Source organism: Balaenoptera musculus, chromosome 7 (assembly GCF_009873245.2).
Source record: "Balaenoptera musculus isolate JJ_BM4_2016_0621 chromosome 7, mBalMus1.pri.v3, whole genome shotgun sequence".
In the NCBI taxonomy this organism is placed as follows: domain Eukaryota; kingdom Metazoa; phylum Chordata; class Mammalia; order Artiodactyla; family Balaenopteridae; genus Balaenoptera; species Balaenoptera musculus.
The window spans coordinates 70499988-70518458 of record NC_045791.1 but is presented as its reverse complement, the minus strand read 5'-3'; the positions used below and the strand labels follow the sequence as shown (position 1 = coordinate 70518458).

The 18471-nt window shown below is 40.7% G+C and overlaps 1 protein-coding gene across 1 annotated transcript; it reads left to right on the top strand.

Moving 5' to 3' along the window:
- The first annotated feature begins 339 nt into the window (after positions 1–339).
- Positions 340–13618, top strand: CAVIN2 (caveolae associated protein 2). The gene is made up of 2 exons (XM_036858120.1): positions 340–1160; positions 11201–13618. The coding sequence occupies exons 1-2, from the start codon at positions 438–440 to the stop codon at positions 11993–11995; spliced, it is 1518 nt and encodes a 505-aa protein (XP_036714015.1). The 5' UTR covers positions 340–437; the 3' UTR covers positions 11996–13618.
- Positions 13619–18471: the final 4853 nt, after the last annotated feature.

Below are 18471 nucleotides of genomic sequence, written 5' to 3'. Positions count from 1 at the left end.
TGGACTGTTTTCCTTGTCATTATGTTACTTCTATCCCTTTGGAAATTAAAAAGTAACACTACAAGCTTGACTGCAAGTACCCTTTAAACTTGGCCCCTTCCATTAGGACACCAGGCGTCCTGCAGCCCATCAGTCTGTTCTAGGGCAAAGGCAAACAATACTTTCCGTTACAACAACTAGTATCCAGGAAAAAAAAAAAAAGAAGCAGGCACTCTGTAGCATACGCAGCATAGCAGCCAGAGAAAAGTTTACTAGCTTTAGCCAATTGGAGACTGTGGAGCTGGGCCAAATTAGCGTGTTTTTCTCCGCCTCTAGATGAAGTCATGAGTGAAATATGACATTGAACTTATTTTTAAAAGGGAAGAGGCACAGGAAAGAAAAGCTGAACTGCAGGAAAGTGACCTGTGCCGAGGAGTACGCCGTTAGGAAGTGTGTGCATGCCTCTAAACCCTGAGTGGTTCTCCGTTCTGTATCCTTCGCCTCCCACTGGGTGGAGTAGGTCTTTTAAGAGCAGCTGGAATGCAGCTCCCCTGATCAGTGTAGCCAGTTGTTGCCTGTCTGAACCTCTGCCAGTCCTAGAGAGCGGTGCTCCGAGCTCAAACCAGAGGGCCACGCTCTGCACCCCTCTCCACCGTCCTTCTCGCCGCAGCCAGAAGAAAGTTCCCACCTGCCCAACTATGGGGGAGGACGCTGCGCAAGCCGAAAAGTTCCAGCACCCGGGTCCTGACATACGGCAGGAGAAGCCGGGCAGCTCCAGCCCGGCGCCCTCCTCCACGCCGAGCCCCAGCCTGAACCCGGGGAGCACGGAGGAGGCCATCCGGGACAACGCGCAGGTGAACGCCGTCACGGTGCTCACGCTCCTGGACAAGCTGGTGAACATGCTGGACGCCGTGCAGGAGAACCAGCACAAGATGGAGCAGCGGCAGATGAGCCTGGAGGGCTCCGTGAAGGGCATCCAGAACGACCTCACCAAGCTCTCCAAGTACCAGGCCTCCACCAGCAACACGGTGAGCAAGCTGCTGGAGAAGTCCCGCAAGGTCAGCGCCCACACGCGCGCCGTCAAGGAGCGCTTGGAGAGGCAGTGCGCGCAAGTGAAGCGGCTCGAGACCAACCACGCCCAGCTCCTCAGGCGCAACCATTTCAAGGTGCTCATCTTCCAGGTCAGTGCCCCTACTCTCCGCCCACCCAGCGGGGACTCCTCCGCAGCCATGATCTCAGTCGCCTGGCTCTCACAGCCATCTGTACATCTGTCCTGCCTGTCAGGGATCACACACACACACACACACGCACACGCACACGAGGCACTGTCCCCGCTGCCTTCAGCAGGCACCTGTGAAATCTACACACAGGGTTGGGAAGTCCCCAGGTCACTGCAGCCTAAACCCAAGGCAGGTGCCTCAGGAGTTAGCAGGTCGGGGTCATTTGTCAGGAGCACCTCCATACAGGTTGGGAAGGTGAGCAGGTGCAGGCACACTAGTCAAATTCACTTGTCTCTTTGCATTGTGAACCTGGGGCTCTGACTGCAGCTGTTAGCTGGACAGGGCAAATTAATGCAGTGGCTGTTCATTAACTCTTTGTGGAAATGAGGTGATCATGTGAGTTTTCTGTTTTTTTAATCAAGTCAAATTCATAACTTTTTAAAGCCTCCCTTTGTCCAAAGCTCACCAATGTTTGGGGGACTAACCAAGTCTTGAAGATTGATTCCATTAGAGATGAACTAGCCTTCTACTTTTGAGACTCATTTGGCTAAAGCAATCTTGTTGAGCTTTTTTCTAGCAAATAATGCACTGAAACTATAGAGCATTACTCTACAAACACACTAGATATGCTTCTCGTTGCTCAGAGAGACCACAACTGTAAAGTAAAACAAAAGCAGTGTTATCAGTTACAGTTACAAAGGCTAGCCTAGGATATTTTCTCCTTCAAATGGTTGCCTTGGAATGAAAAGGCCACTTAATTTTTGTAATGCATTAATGATGCAATCAATGTAGCAAGAGGCTCTTTGGGGACAGGGAGATTGCCTGGGACTGTTGTTCCGCCACGTGGTGGGCGTTTGTGAATCCAAGGGCAGCCCTGCCTAATGCTGGAAGCCCTTCCGCCCAGTGGAGCCCAGCCAGCACAGAGCCCAGGAAGCAATTGCCATCCCTGCCCCAGGGCTGTCGCATTGTGACCACGTGAATAGGAGAGGATTTCAGAGCCACGGAGGGGAGAGGCTATAACCAAATGTTTGATTGTGAAAGGCACACAAGAAGAGCCTTCATCTCCCCAAAGAGATTTAGAAATTGGAACTTAAACCGAGGAAGCCTTCTTTTTCTAAATGAATCTGCTCTGCCAATTTAGAACCTAAGCCTCCTTCCTCCAAAAAAGGAAAGACTCATCTCGCTGCTTTTTTGTCCCCCCACATTGCACTTGATGTTGTAAAGCTTCAGGCAGCTGATATCCTTCTATACCTTGCAGTCTGTTGCAGACCGGAAATTTTTTAGCTTTTAATGCAAATGGAATAGCTTTTCATGAACCAGATGAACTAAAAAGAGACATGGTAACTGCGCCTTTCTTAAGCCATATAAGATCCTAACTTTATTAGCCTAAAAGATATTATAAATCTCAACTCTCAAGGCATTTCTAAATTAAACACTGATCTCCAAACAAAACCAAACATATACAGACCTGTTTAAATCTGAGTCATCAAAGGAAATTTCCCTCCTTCCAGTATGAATCAGAGAGATTCTCTCTTGTCCTGTCCCTCAGTTAAGGAAGAAAAACAAAAAATTATTTATGTAGTAGAGGAAAATCACAGTATGTTGGGATCAGTTTTTGTTTTGTTTTGCCATGGATGTTCTGTAGGTGTTGGGGAGAGGGATGGAGAAGATACGTGACTAAAAATTTCAAGAGAACTGTAAATCTGACATTTAAAAAAACAACTGTTGGGAACTTAAAGACACGGGCTGCTGCTGAAGCCCTGCCATGGTCTCCTGTTTTGTCACATTGGATTGACAGGTGTGAAATTACAGCCAGAAACGGTAGGAATTCGCCATATAGTGAGGACAAGGTGAAACAGGGGCTCAAGACCAAGGTAGAAGCTAAGAGAATCCAAAGCAATGTGTTCAGGCTCCATTCAGGGCCTCTTAGCAAGCAGCCCCCAAGGACTTTTTTGAAAGAGCAGTTTAGGAGACAAAGAACTAGAGGGGCAAGGAACTGGACCTTTCTTAAGTCATGTAATGTAAGATCTTTTATTAGCCTAAAGGATATCAGAAATATCAACTCTCAAGGCATTGCAAGATGACTATTCTGAAAAAACAAATACAAATGAAGTCCCTCAGTGGAAAAGTTGCTCTTTCTCTTGATCCTTCTTAAAGTAGGGGTTTCTAGGGTAGTAAATTATTATATCCGTTATAATTATTATATCCATTATGCCAGTGGATATAATAATAACTTGTGTTAGAGAGTGGTCCAGTATAGGGGTTGAGAAAAGATAAATTTTGTCATACAGACACTGGTTCAAATCCTAGTTTCACCACTTGCCAGATGTGATCTTGTGCACATTGTGTAGCTTTTCCAAGCTCTTGTTTCCTCATCTGTACATCTTATTAATATTTGAAAGAGCAAAAGTATTTTGAGCTCTAATAAGCCCTGCATACTCTGCTAAGTATCTTTCTGTAGTTTATCTCAACTGCACCAATTTACAGATGAGGATGCTGAGATTCAGAGATACTTATATCTTGTCTGAAACTATTTAGTAGGCAGTGGTGAAGCTGGGGTTTCAACTCATATTTAATTGACTCCAAAGTGTACGCTCTTAAACATTAATGCTTCTTCCCTCATATCTCTCTCATAGGGTGAGGAATAAATGGAATAACATATTTTAAATGGTTAGCGACTGTCATGGTGTAAGCTCAAAGAATTGAAGCTCTTCCTGGGTGGATCTGCAATGCATTTGCATGGAGAGGAGGCTATACTTGTGCTTGGTTAGAAATATGGCTTTTTAGTAAAAACTGATCTCACCCTACCCAGGATCTTCAAACAGCTATGCTTTTGCTTTTTTAGTTGGGATTTATTAAAAGCTAAACACACACACACACACACACAAACACACACACACACTCCCACTCCCTGCCATACATTGTATGACAACTACCAAGTTGAAATCAATATTACATCACCACCAGAGCAAAGGAAAGAAAAGTCCTTTAAAAGCACAGGACTCTGCCCAAAGGGCCTACTCTAAATAGACCCTTCTAGTAGCAGCACAGTCTTCACAGTGGGGCACAGGGTAGATGTTTTCTAGACCTGCAGAGTGAGGAGGGCAGATAATGTACCAGGTGCCACTTCAGGTCTCTAAGTTGTTTGTCACTTTCAGTCCACTTGACCCCTATGCTAGACTTTCCCTTACTAAATCCACTGGTTTTCTAGTTTAAGACAGAAAGAATTAATGTAAAAATAGGAGAGTGAAGAAAGAAAATCTGCCACCTGACTGGATCATATTCAGTCCTATAGTGTTTAGAAGATTATGTTTCCAGTTTGTAAAGTCCCGTTGTGTTCTCCAGAATCTACAGGTGCTTTTTGGTTGGTTGGTTTGTTGGTTGGTTGGTTGATCTACTAGATGCTAGTAACACGAGATACATATTAGCATTTTTTTAAATTCTGAAATTTGTCCTTAATTTGTCCTGTTTAAAATATGTCATTTATTTATTTAAGTCTGTGCTAAACTCACAACATTGTTGTAGCTGTTAAGCCTCTCATGTCTTAGCAATTACTTCAAATTATAACCAGTAGAATCTAAAACTGGAGAAAATGCATCTCCTTTTGAGCAATAAAATAAATTGTAAAATCCTTGTTAAACCTAGCAGCTTCCTGTTTTATATTTTTTTTAAATAATGGCTTAAGATCAATGTTTGAATTCAAAATACTGTAACAGGAGCCAGTATAAATGAAATAAGACTCAGGTGGCTGATCAAAAAGAAAATGCTAAAGACTAATAAGACTAATTCTTTGCCTGTAAGTGCATATGTATCTTTTACTAAAAATAAAATTTGTACAAAAATCAGTGAATTTACAGTTAAGAGAAAGTTTTCTCTGTTGATTGAAGAGACTAGAATTTCACAGGTAACTGGCACTGAGAGTGTGATGCCCACTTAAGGCCTCTTAAAGTTCTAGTAATGATTACTTGACAAAGCAGTTTGGGAATGATTTCAAATCCAGGGAACAAAATGAGAGTACTCATGGACAGTTTACACTTTCATCCACATAAAATTGTGAAATTGGGTGAAAAGAGTATAAGTTAGATGTTTGCTGTGGCTACATTCATGGAGAATCAACCCTATAAATGTGTTCAGATGTTCATCATTTGGGTTCCTTTGATGAGAACAGAATTTTAGAAAGGTGCTATAAGTATAACATCTTCAGATTATTTTTAAATTAATTTTTTTAAAGACTGTATTTATCCAAAGCCACTGCTCTGAAAATTGCTAAAGTAGTACAGACTTAGAAGAAACGGGCATATAGATAACCAAAGTCACCTTTATATGACAGCTCGTGATGTTTGTATCACATTGATTAATATTCCCATAATGGGATACTGGTTTTGATGTGCTACTTATCCAGTGCCCTTTAGTTTATGAGATAAACAAAATACTAGTTCTTATTGTTATTATTTACACTTATTGAATGTCAGCACTGCCTCAGGCACTTTAAATGAATAACTGATTATTGTCGGTATTTCTTCAAAAGAATCATTACTTCTCTCATATATTAAAAAACGAGACTCTATCTCAGATGCAGCCCTTCCAAGTAAATGTTGCCCCTTCTGTTGTTTTGTAATCCGTATCTGTTTGAATTGAACAAATGAAAAGGGTTCTCCAATGCAACTCAAGTCCTATAGTTTTGATTCTTGCATGAAACAAAGCATGTTTGGCATTTGTACACTGTGAGATCACTTTTGCAATCTGTTAGACTTGTTTTCATGGGATTTAGGTTAATATCACAGAATCAAGTATTTTAGAGCTGGAAGGCACCTCAACAATCATTTAGTTTAACCTCATTTTATATCAAAGGAGCAGAGGCCCTGAGAAACAAAGTGACTAGCAAGGTTTCATTTTATTAATAACAGAAATTATAGAGTTGAATTATGAAATGAGTGAAAACAAACACTATAATCCCACTATGGCAAAGTTCATGTTTACTGGGTTTTCTACAATAGCTTTTAAATAATTCAGTGTGGTTTGTTTTTTGTTTTGTTTTGTGGTTTTTTTTGTGTGTGCAACAAAGAACACCTAACCAGTGTGATCTTAAAAAAGAACTGAACCCTCGATAACACTGAAAAATAATGAAACTTTTAAATCCTCGAGAATGTGAAAGACTGCTCAGGGATTATAACTAATGCATTTTATTCTTATGACTTGCTGATTCCACCAACAGCTGCCTTAGGGGTACATTTCTAATCAATGGCTTTATCCACTTGGCAATCTATACCTCAGAAACACAAATTGGAGAAAACCATCAATGTGTAAAAGAGACCTATAAATCAGAATGTCAGGTGAGCATAGTTCCATTTTAATAACTAGTATTTAGAGATTATTGGATAAAACATTCCATGGACACAGATTTATGGTCTTCATATCCCTCTAGGATGCCACCACATCCCTGTGGGAATGTAACAGCCTTCGTTATTTTCTTCTAACAATGGGGATGATAAGTTAGTGACAGGAGAGCAAACTGCCTGTTCAAGCTTTTAAATGACTTACTGTAGCTTCCTTTTCTAATGCTAGTCATAGAGTCTCCTTCTCTTTTAAAGTGTGTGTATCTATATACATGCAAAGAAGATTTGCTTCCATGAGCACCAACCCAAGAAGTACCCAGCATGTTGGCTAGTTTCTCTGTGTTGATAACTGCACGTAAGACTGAGACTGTTAGTTCACAAGAATCAATATGAACAGCAAACAAGCGAAAGTGCAAGGAAAAATGCCACTTTCTCAAGAGTTCTTTCCATTCCTTTTCTCTTTTATGGTGCAAGCATATCATGTTAGAAGTGTACTGATTAATTCTCCCTTCCTTTTAAAAACCCCTAAGGGTCCTTGTGAAAGGTCAGAACCAGGAGCAGCTGCATCAGTGGGGCTACGTACCTTTTTGAAAATAAATCTGGAGAAAGTGGCAGGGACATATATACACTACCAAATGTAAAATAGCTAGCTAGTGGGAAGCAGCCGCATAGCACAGGGAGATCAGCTCGGTGCTTTGTGACTACCTAGAGGGGTGGGATAGGGAGGGTGGGAGGGAGATGCAAGAGGGAGGAGATATGGGGATATATGTATATGTATAGTTGATTCACTTTGTTATAAAGCAGAAACTAACACACCATTGTAAAGCAATTATACCCCAATAAAGATGTTAAAAAAAATTTTTTTAATAAAAAAATAACTCTATAGGGCAAATAGTCAGCTGCAGCTGGGGGCCTCTCCTGGGTAGAACTATCCAAGGAAGCAATGCAACTCACAAGGGATTCTTAATGCCATGTTAAGGAGTTACAAACCCCAAGTGGATATATGGGTAACTAGCATAGTTAAGCGGTGACAGAACTGAGGATGTATATTTGATCCTCCCCCTTGAAAGAGCCATCAATCTTAGAATCTGTAAGAGAAAGCAGATCAAAAACATTACAACAGGAGGCTGAAGGCAGAAGTATCACCTCACCTGTAGGCAGGTGAAATATCAAGTGTTTCCATAAGGTATGTGTAATTGGACTGAAGGAGGACACATGACCAGGTAAGACTGGACACCTGGGGGCCAGTGCAGTTACAGAGGAGCCACTGTCTGAAGTTCAAGTTGAATTTCCACCACTATAATCGTTCCTTTATAGTCAAATGCCATGTATACATTTTACTAAAGAATAGAGATTTTGAAGAGTGTCAGCATTTTTCTGCTTCTAAACAAACATTATGGAAATTTAAGTCCCACATGTACTTGGACATTCACAAATTTCTGTGTGCAAGGAAAGGGCTTGCTTACCTTCAGAGTAGAACTATAAGAAGTCACAAAATAAACACTGTCCAGTAGACATAACCCAAAATACTGCTTGAGTAATAAAAATGACAGCAGAAGCATAGCAGTTGGCCAAGAAGGCATATCTCACTTGTTTCTAGTTGTATTAAGACACATCCAACTCATTCTGGATTATGTCTGTTCCTGCTGGGTTTATTTTCATAGTTGGCATCAAAGAGTTCTTATATAAATTTCCCCGACATTGTCTGAAAGAGTTCAATTGGGTTTCCCACCATCTCTCGACTGCCCTCATGTATGCAGTGTGATCTACCAACAGATCACTTCTGATTCACCTGATAATGCACTTTTCCCAAACCTGTCCTCAAAGGACACATGGTGAGAGAGACAAGAGTCTAAGACTCAACAGTAACTGTGCTTTTTTAACAATAAAATTTACACTTCATTAAAAATGCAATATTTTTGGTTTAATTCTTTTAGAAATACAGTTAATATGGACATCTTTTGTTGAGGTTGAAGAAAGGGAAGTTATCAGGGTAATCAACAGTAATCAAAGGTAAACCTTTGATTAACCTGAGATTATACTACACAAAATGTACCTCTCCTCTAGTAACCAAGGCTTATTTTTAGTTTTCCACCTGACTTTCTGCCTTCTTTACTGAGGACTTTTAATAACGTTTTACTGAGCTCTTGGTTTCTTCCTTTCCTGCAAGCAACTCCTGTCAAACCTTCCCAACCCTCTTGTCAAACCCCAGAAGTAATTTTGCTTCTGGACTAAGCATCAGAGCCCTAGCTATTTCTGCAGTCTGCCCCTCTTTTAGTAATGCTCATCCACTGAGAATAAAATCCTTCCTTAAAAATGGAAACTGCTGAGCCCCTAAGGCCTGGTTCTCCTCTTTTCCCAGTGGCAGCAGCAGTCAGCAAATGTCCTTCTAGACACAGAGCTAAGTCCATTCTTTTGCAGTGCCCGACAAAGGGGCAGTCTCCACTCTAGCCACCCTCAGGGCTGTCTTAGAAAGCCTCCTCACTCAACATGCACTCATTCAACAAATAACTGCTGAGCTGTCAGGAACTACTCTAGTCACGGGGGCTTAACAGTGAACAAGAGACAAAAGTTCCCACCCTCACAGGGAATACACGCCAAAGAAAAAGAGGCAAGTCAAGACCTGAAGCGTGGCAGAGTTGCTCTCTGTAAAGGTCCATGTCATAAGTTATTCGTGGGAATCCCGTGCAAATTTCAAGTTTTTACTTTATCTTTTATACTGTGTTTCTGACATTCTGTGATAGTCAAAATGGGAGTAAGCTTTGGGAAACAGAATTTGGGATTTCTTAACTCTACCAAGGATTCTATTTAACCAGACGTGCTGCTTTTTACTCTACCCAAGACTTTGTTTCTAACCAATTTATGGAACTCATACTCTGTTATGAGTATGTGTGTGTAAGGGGGGGACATGGGGCTGTATCTTTTCAGAGAGTATTGTAATTATACTATTTGGTGATTAATAAGGAGAGGGATTTTTAAGTTTCTCTATATTAAAACATTGTTCACTTAGTCTTTGTAGTGAGAAGTTGAAAGTATACAGGTATACCCTTAGAACATATTTTTGATCACTACCCCAATTTTACTGACTTTTCAGTCAATCAAAATCGCAAAACAAGAAGGGAAGTTCTTACCATTAACATAAACTTTGCATGAAGTTTAGCTCCCAAATAGACTTTTTGTTTTGTTTTGTTTTTGAGCTTTTATTTATTTATTTAATTTATTATTATTTTTTTTAACACACAGACTCTTAAATTCACTAAATCCAGTTATTTTTCAAACTGAAAGTTTACTGGGCAGTCCACAATATAATCAGGTAACATTGAGGCTCTGCTTGAAGCCCAGCTGGCAGTGGGCTCTGGAGCCTGGCCCACCTTGGCATTCTTGCAGAACTCCTAACACCCTTGGGAGTGCAGTTTGAAAGCTGCTAATCTGGGTCAAATCCTCTTGTTCACATTTGGAAGACACTGAGACCCAAGGAGATTAAGTTATTTGCTGAAGGCCTCAGAGCCATTGAGCAGTACAGAAAGAACTGAGACTCAGGCCTCCTGTCACACGTTCTTTCCACTGTGCCATTTCTTCCAATGAAAATGTGAAGGCACTTTGCTAGCTGGCTCTCATTTTCCTGTATTTCAAGAAAAATATAAAAATCAAAGGGATTCCTATGCTGTGTGACCCAAGTCTGTCTGAGTTCAAATCTCCCTGCTTCGCTACGCTGGAGAACCATCCCCCTTGCACTCTCTGGAGGCAAGTTTTCAGGCTCTGCTCCCTGAGGCAGAGGGAGAGGCAGATCTTTGTACACCCAGAAGCTGGAGAAAGAGGTGTGCTGGGAATAAGGGGAGGGGGCACAGATTCCTGAGTTTCCCTCTTCACTCTTCACCCTAGGTGGAGGCTGAAGTACTCCTGCCCAAGGAAGCCCTATTTAACAGAGAGGCTTGATAAGCTACGCCTGGCAGCATGATTCCCCCTTACTACTCCAGAAATGGCCGTAGTATACCATCTCTCCTTATAATACCCACAAAGGACATTCTAAACACAAGGCTTCGTGAGTGGGTCCCCAGTAAGGCTGGCCCTTGCTTCTCTTACTCCAAAATTAGGTCATTAGAAAAATTAGTGTGCATTTTTAAACAGATACCAAGGTTGACCATGCCTTTACTTTTGACTTCTGCTTGGGGAGGGAACCTGATAGAGGCTTTACCTGGTGCCTGACACTTAAGGAAAAGATGGGTCAGGGGAGAGAACTGGGAAGTCCTCATCTTTTATCTTCTAACTTGACCTCCAGGCTCTTTTGCAGTGGGATTTTGGCAGGAATAGAGCCTGAGGGTATGAGAGCGAGGCCCTCTGGGTTCACAGTAACTTACTTTAGCTCCTTTATCTAGGCAGCTTCCTTGTCTTGTCTGACCCACAGCCCACTTCCCTGCCTGCCTGTCACTGATAGAGCCCTTGCCAGATGCCCTCATAATATTCCCAACAGGCAGCTGTTGGCCTTATCCAGCCTAAGCGGAATGACTTGATCAGTTTAGAATTAACTTTTCATATTCTAGAAAACTAAAGCCACAGACCTTTGGTTTCTGTCATGCCAAAAACACATACCCAGAAATTACAGCAGTTCAGGACTATTTGTGAAATGTGTTATTAACATGAAATTTACATTGTCCATCTTTTCAGGAAGAAAATGAGATCCCTGCCAGTGTGTTTGTGAAAGAGCCAGCTTCCAGCCTAGCGGAAGGGAAGGAAGAGGAGCATGCTGATGAAAACAAGTCCCTGAAGGAAACTCTGCACACAGTGGACCTCTCGTCCGATGATGAATTGCCCCATGACGAGGAGGCCCTGGAAGACAGTGCAGAGGAAAAGATGGAAGAAAGCCGGGCAGAGAAAATAAAAAGATCCAGTCTCCGGAAAGTGGATAGCCTCAAGAAAGCATTTTCTCGCCAGAACATCGAGAAAAAGATGAACAAGCTGGGGACAAAGATCGTATCTGCAGAGAGGAGAGAGAAGATTAAGAAATCTCTCACTTCCAATCACCAGAAAACATCCTCAGGGAAAAGCTCCCCCTTCAAGGTCTCTCCCCTCACTTTTGGTCGAAAGAAAGTCCGAGAGGGAGAAAGCCCTGCAGAAAATGAGACCAAGTCAGAAGACATGCCTAGCAGTGAGGTGCCAAATGACCATGAGGAGAGCTCATTCGCGGAGGGTCTTTCCGAAGCATCCCTCACCAGTGTACTGGTGGAAGGGAAGAGCACGGAGGGGGATGCTGGGAGGGCGGCCTCAAGAGGGAGTGACTCGGCCATGGACAGTAACATCGACTTGACCATTGTGGAAGATGAAGAAGAAGAGTCGGTGGCCTTGGAACAGGCACAGCAGGTGTGCTATGACGGAGGCTACGTGCTAACCTCCCACGAGGCAGAGCGGTCAGATGAGGAGCCGGTGCAGCCAGCTGTGCTCCAGGTGGACCAGACCGCCTAAAGGCACAGCACTCTGTGCCCAGCCTGTGCTTTCAGTTTAGTGGGTAACCAGAGCCTAGAAACAAACTCCTGTACATCTCCAGCACTCCCCACTCACACCGTGTTACCGTCCAGGTAGTCATCATTTACTACACAGTAGGCGCACACACGTGCCCGAGATTTACTATGAAGGCAACCTGTCAAGGTCTACACTTCTAATTTACTCTTAGGTTCCATTTCTGTAGTTCTCCAAGACTGCCCAGAAGAAGAAATGGAGCAGTCAAAAAACACTGATCAATTTGGCTAAGTCAGAAACATCAGAGGCTACGTAAGATACTAATCATGAAATGTGATTCATTTTTTGTCATTCCATAAGCTTGCTGAATAAGCGTACCACTAATATATTGAATTTCCACAGAATTCTGTGAATCTATATTCTTTAAGTGTGTGATATATAATATACATATGTATTTAAGCTAAAGAGAACTACTTCATATTTCAAGAAGAAAACACTTTTCTTAAAAGGTAGAAGAGAAAGTTGGCTATTTACTTAGTAGAAAACATTGTTTATTGAAAATGAAGGAGAAATTGAAAGACTATAATGTTCAGCTAACGAACTAAGATATGTAGAAAAGTTGGGACTATTAGAAAAAGAAAACTAAGGAGAAGTTGGAAAATAAAAGAAACAGGAAACAAAGAATGGCAAAGAGAATGAAGACAAAGAGAAAAAAGCATGTGCTCAAAAGTAAAATATTTACGATATTAGTCCAAGTATTTACTCATATAACAATGCTGAAGAAATTCATTTATCCTAGAATAATATGTTATATCTTCACAATATTTTTATTTTCTAATATTTTCAAATAATCTAAAAAAACATTTTACTGTGTTAAAGCTGCATTTTTTTCTTAATAAAAGACATTACAAATATTTCTCTAAGGAAGTTCAAAAGGATGTCTCTTTAACATTGGAATGAACATAAATCTTCAAAATTAATTAATACATACTGCCTTTTGTAGGAAGTTGGATCGTACTATTCTTTAATGTTTTCCAAATTTGAAATAATCCTTACACTTCAAATGATGTAATGTAGGTTTGTAACATGTTAGAATCAACAGGTTTGGGAAGGGAAAGAGTCGAGTTTTCCTTTTTTGTACATAATGGTAATTTCATTCCAGGTCATATTTTATTTACATATTAATTTCACAGAATATTAATATGTTTCTCAACTTCTTAAAGCATGCTAGTGTTTATGTATATGTGCACATTTACTCAGACAGGGTAATTTTTACTACTGCCTAACATTATACTAAAATATTGCTTTATTTTTAATTACAGAATGGTAATGTTTTGAGAAAACTATTACAGTTTAAAGACAGTTGTACCAGAGAGCAAATTCCCTACCTTTGGTATGTACCACTCATTATAAGTAACCTTACAAATACAGCTAATCTAAAACAGTATTAACAAACTATGCTTTGCCTTATAAAAGGGATAGGATTAACAAATGTATTGATGGCATAACTGATACAGCTGTGTCCTTATTTTGCAATAATGTACCCCAAATATTAGATTGTTGAACTAACAATGGCTGTGTTAAAGAAGACTAAATAAACCAAAAAATAAAAAGTACATAACAATGTCAGTTTCTTGGCAGAAAACTTTAAAAAAAAGCAGAAAGAATTGATTATTAAACTCTCCTCCAAATGTAGCCGTAATGTTGATTTTTTATTCTTGATTTCCCCTATTAACTCTGCTTTCTTTTTTCCCCAATCTCATTTAGAAATCCAAGTCTCATTCTCCAAGTTTAACTTTCTTGACATCACCTTGCCAGCTCTGGAGAGCATCTGAATTTATTGTAGCAGCTTGATGAATTTGATAGTTCCATCTGCATTTTTATTATTTTGTACCAGACCTTATAATACCTTAAATAGCCCTGCAAACATGAATGTATTGAACTGTATGTTCAGTTTATTCACACAGATACACCTTTGTCTTCTGCAGTGCCATCCAGTTGGTAGAAGACTAAATTTCACTCAGGGCCCTGAACATGCCTGTTTAACCTTTACAAAGTTGCTGTTACTTTTTTGCAGCCAAGGAGTTGGGCCATCCAGAGCTAATGCAAGGTTTACATTTCTTTTTCAAAAATGCTTATGTTATTTGTTCCTAGAAACTATCTGCATGTCAGGCATCTTTTTAGATTTGACTGACAGACATTTATTCTCTGTTCCTCATTTGAAACATTAAAATCCTAACCAATGGAACAGAGAATTAAGCCAGCTAATTGTTGGAAAACACATACTGTAGGGATTAGAGAGAGCAGCAGTTGTGGAAATGAAAACTAGTTATTCTGTTTATTGTTGAACTATTTGCATACTGGTGAGGCTGCAAAGTCCCCAAATTAGTTATGTCTTCTTCATACCCACCCAATAACCCATTCCTAACTTTATGTGCCTGGAGCTCAAGAACTGGATTAGTTTTCCCCCAAGGATTATACATTAATAAGCACTGAGATCGTTATCTTAGAAATATAATTCAGGAACAAGAAGTGTCTATTACACAGATCACAGATCTCACAGAAATAGAGCAACGATGAGATTTTTCCATGAGTTTTTATTTGTAAAATATATAGACATATATATTTCAACAGGAATATTTTCTTCTTTCCCTTTCCACTTAAGAATCTAGTACATGGCTGAATTTCTTTTTATACATGAAAATAAAAGACCCACACTAAGGCCAGTTCTGCACAAAATAAATATTTTTTTCTTACATTTATTGTAAGATGAAAGCCCAAAATGTTTCTGCTTTTAGCAATGCTCATGCAGAAGAACAAGGTTTGAACCTCCTGCATTTCAGTTCACTATCAGGAAACTAGAAGCTCCTTTGACATAGCCAAGCCACTAGTGTAAGTAAAGGTTATAATGAAAGTCATTTCCTACATTAAGACACTAATGCCCAAACCCAGTTAATTCTTGCTCAAAAGTTTGTTTACTGCCCTACGGCCTAAGTCTAAGTGATTTTATGTTGGAGATTAGGAGTATGAGGAATTGAGGTAAGGGTGGCAATCATTATTAACAGTTCCATAGCAACCACAAGTCTTTTCCTAAGACTGCAAGACTGTGACACTGCAAAACAAGTTTCAGATCAAACTGGCACTGAAGCTTTGTATTCTCCTTGATCTGGGTGTTGAAATAGAGACTTCTGCAGCCAGGACCTCATTCCTAAAGGGAACAGGCAGTAACTCACATTATTAAAGATACATTCTTCTTATTTTTGTTTTAACCATTGCATTATCCTGTAGTATTTGAAACTCTAAAATTATCTTTAACTCTCCACGCAAACTGCCCCAATTACGAAGCTACACCTTTAGCAAGACAGCTTGATATTCATATGCTTAAAGACTTTCCACTGTAAAATCAATTCAGTAAATATTTATTGAGCAATACAACCATCTGTCCTTCCCACTTGGAAATTCGTAGTGCCCAAAGCAGGAAGACACAAGCATGGGGGAGAGAGAACATTTCTGATAGCTTAATTTACGCCGGCTGGGCACGCCAATGGTCAGAACTGTATACCTACCACATGCTAGACACAAACATTATCTCATTTAATCAAATGAATCCTATTAGAAAGGTACTGTTTTTATACCTGAGACTTTTGATGAGGGGAGCGAGGGAACTACAGAGTTCTTAACCACTCTAAGTTCTCACTCACCATGTTACAATTTAACTATTTTTCCCTTGAAGGTCACAGAGTTAAAAGACTTGTCCAAGTTCACGTAACTGTTGAGTGTCAGAGTCAGTGCTCAACCCCACTCTGAAATCCATGCTACTGCCAAAACAAGACTCCTAATTGTATCACCCAACTGTGCTTCACTATGAATCACTTTATAAGCTCTCTGATGGCGTGGTATTAACTCCATTTTATCGCGCCTTATACAGCATCACATAGAGCTGCACTTTGTAAATGATTTTAATGATTGTCATACTAATGCTAAGAAAAAACAGCTCACGATTCTTGGGGAGCCACAGAGAGACTGTTATTCAGGTCTGCTGAGGCCACAGAGGGGCTCCTCAGCTCCTTGGCATTGTCCATTGTCAGTGGCTGCAGGGTTCACTGTGGGGCACAGTTTAATAAGCGCAAGCTGTCAACAGAGATAGATACTAGAATCAGCTAATTCAAAGATGGCGCAAGAAGTCTGCCTCAAACTCCAAGTTAAAGGAGTCAGATTCCTGTGTCATGCTAGAGAAACTGCTTTATCCCGCCTGGACACATCCTCTCATAGGCTGAAAATACGAGCAAATGGCAAATCAGCATGGGGTGGGGGACGTGTGGGTGTTTGGGAAGTAAGGTGAACCGTGACGATATGGAGACCTGGCCTTTGAAGATGATTCCTGCAAAACAGTCCAGCTGTCTTCTCAACGTAAAAAAGGAGCTACATCAAGCAAATGCTGGTGCAAGCAATCAAAGAAAACCCTCCAGGCCAGCCCTCATTCATCAGGATGTATGCTGCAGTCAGTGGCTTCTTCCAAGGGCTTAGGCAGTGGTCACAAACTCAAATGCCTGAAGGGCTCACATAGAAGTAACATGGTTCGAGGTGGTGGCAGCAGTTGTGGCAGAGCAGTTACAAGTGGGCCGTGACCTCTCTTATGGGACACCTTCATCCTTCACCAGTCTGAAGGTGGCGCATTTGCTAATTCCCAGAAAGTGACGGTACATTCTAGGAGCCACCCTGAATTGTGGTAAACTGGCATCTACCACCCAACTCCATTTGCCATGTGAGAAGTCAGGCCCGGTGTTGCCAAAGCTTCAACTTCTTTTAAGAAGGGCCAAAATTCAGATTTCTTTTTTGCATGAAAAGCTCCTGGCTTTTAATTTCTGGCAACTAGCTCAAATCATTTTAATCACCGTTTGAGCCAACTGGAACTATCTGCTGGCCTGTAGCCTCGGCACAGGCCATCAGTTTCTGACCCCTGGTCTGTAAGTGAACACTCTTGGGTTTTCCTTCCCCACCTGGACGCACAGACATGGGAATAGAAAGCTACCAACAGGATTGGATTTGCCTTGAGAAAAAGCACAAAATTTTTCTTAGGGAAATAGAAAATGCAAAAATGCCCTTGCCGGAACTTGTAAGAAATTTTCTCTTGCCACTTACTGCATTTGTGAAAAGATTCCTGTTAATGCTGCATAGTCAATGCACTGAGGAGACAGTCACCAATCACACTGAAAGGTGGTTATATGTTCTCTAATGGGATAGCACCACTTCCTGTTATTAGCAGCACTACCTACCTGTGGGTTACCTGCAGAGCCCCTGGGTGCCAACGGGATTGGTATTTTGTTGGGGTAAACTGAGCATATAATGTGACTATTCCATTTCTATGTTCCAGTAGAAAAATACCTATTCCTATCAATAACCTGGAGGTCCTACAGATGACAAAAAGCAAGTCTGCACCCTGCTCTGCCATATTTCATAGCAAAATGGCCAGCTGACACTCCATTTCTTCAACTCTTTATTGTTAGTAATGAGGTACTAAAGGAAAAGAACACAGCTCAATTTTCTGGATGCTAAATGGAGACTTCAGAGCTCAGAGTTGGGGAAAAAAAAACTGATACCGATTTAGCACAAGGGGAAAGATGTCCTTTGTTAAGGAGAAACTTTATGCTTGCAACCACTTTAAGCTCTATGGAAACACATGGGTTAGCTATGTTCTCCAAGGTCCAGTGCAGGTTAATCATATCCAGAACCCCAATGACATGCAGAGAAAGGCAGTGTATTCTGAGCAATATGCCCTTATTTGAAAAATCAAATGTCCTAGGAACTTTAAATCAATAATTTTCAATTCCTACATAATAAAAAGGAAGCCCCCCCCCACCTTCCCTCTCAGGATGGATGGAGAAAAGGAATATCTTAGCTTATGGGATTGCCCCAAAAATTAACCAGAGAAAGGGAGACTGATGTACCTTGGGTGTAACTCCATTATCTCTTTAGTTCTCTCTCTTTTTTCTTTCTACTATCACTCTTTTTATTGTCAGAGACCAAAAGATATTTTCCAACTACCTTGTAGCTAGACTTTTCAGAGATTAAACGAAAGTAGTTAGGCCTGAATTATCCAATAACTGCAGGGTGTTTTTATCTGCAAGAAACATTTCCCCAATAAAGGTATCCATTTTATTAACATTTATTGGGCATCTATATGTGCCAGGCCCTGTGCTGGGTCTGTGGATAAGACTGACAAGAGAAGAGTCTTTGCCATCTAGGAACTTTCTATCTATTGAGCAAGGGGAAAGTGCTGGGAGCCCCCCACATAAATTAGAATTTACAGAAGCAAAGCAAGAAGGAACAAATAATCTGCAAGAAAAATAAATCTTCAGCCTTAAGGAAACTGTTATTTGAGAAATAGTCACACAAGATAGTTAATGGAGATCCTGTAGCTCTGCTGTGTAACATACCATAAATTTCCAGAATGGAGATAGAAGGAATCTAAACAGTACAAA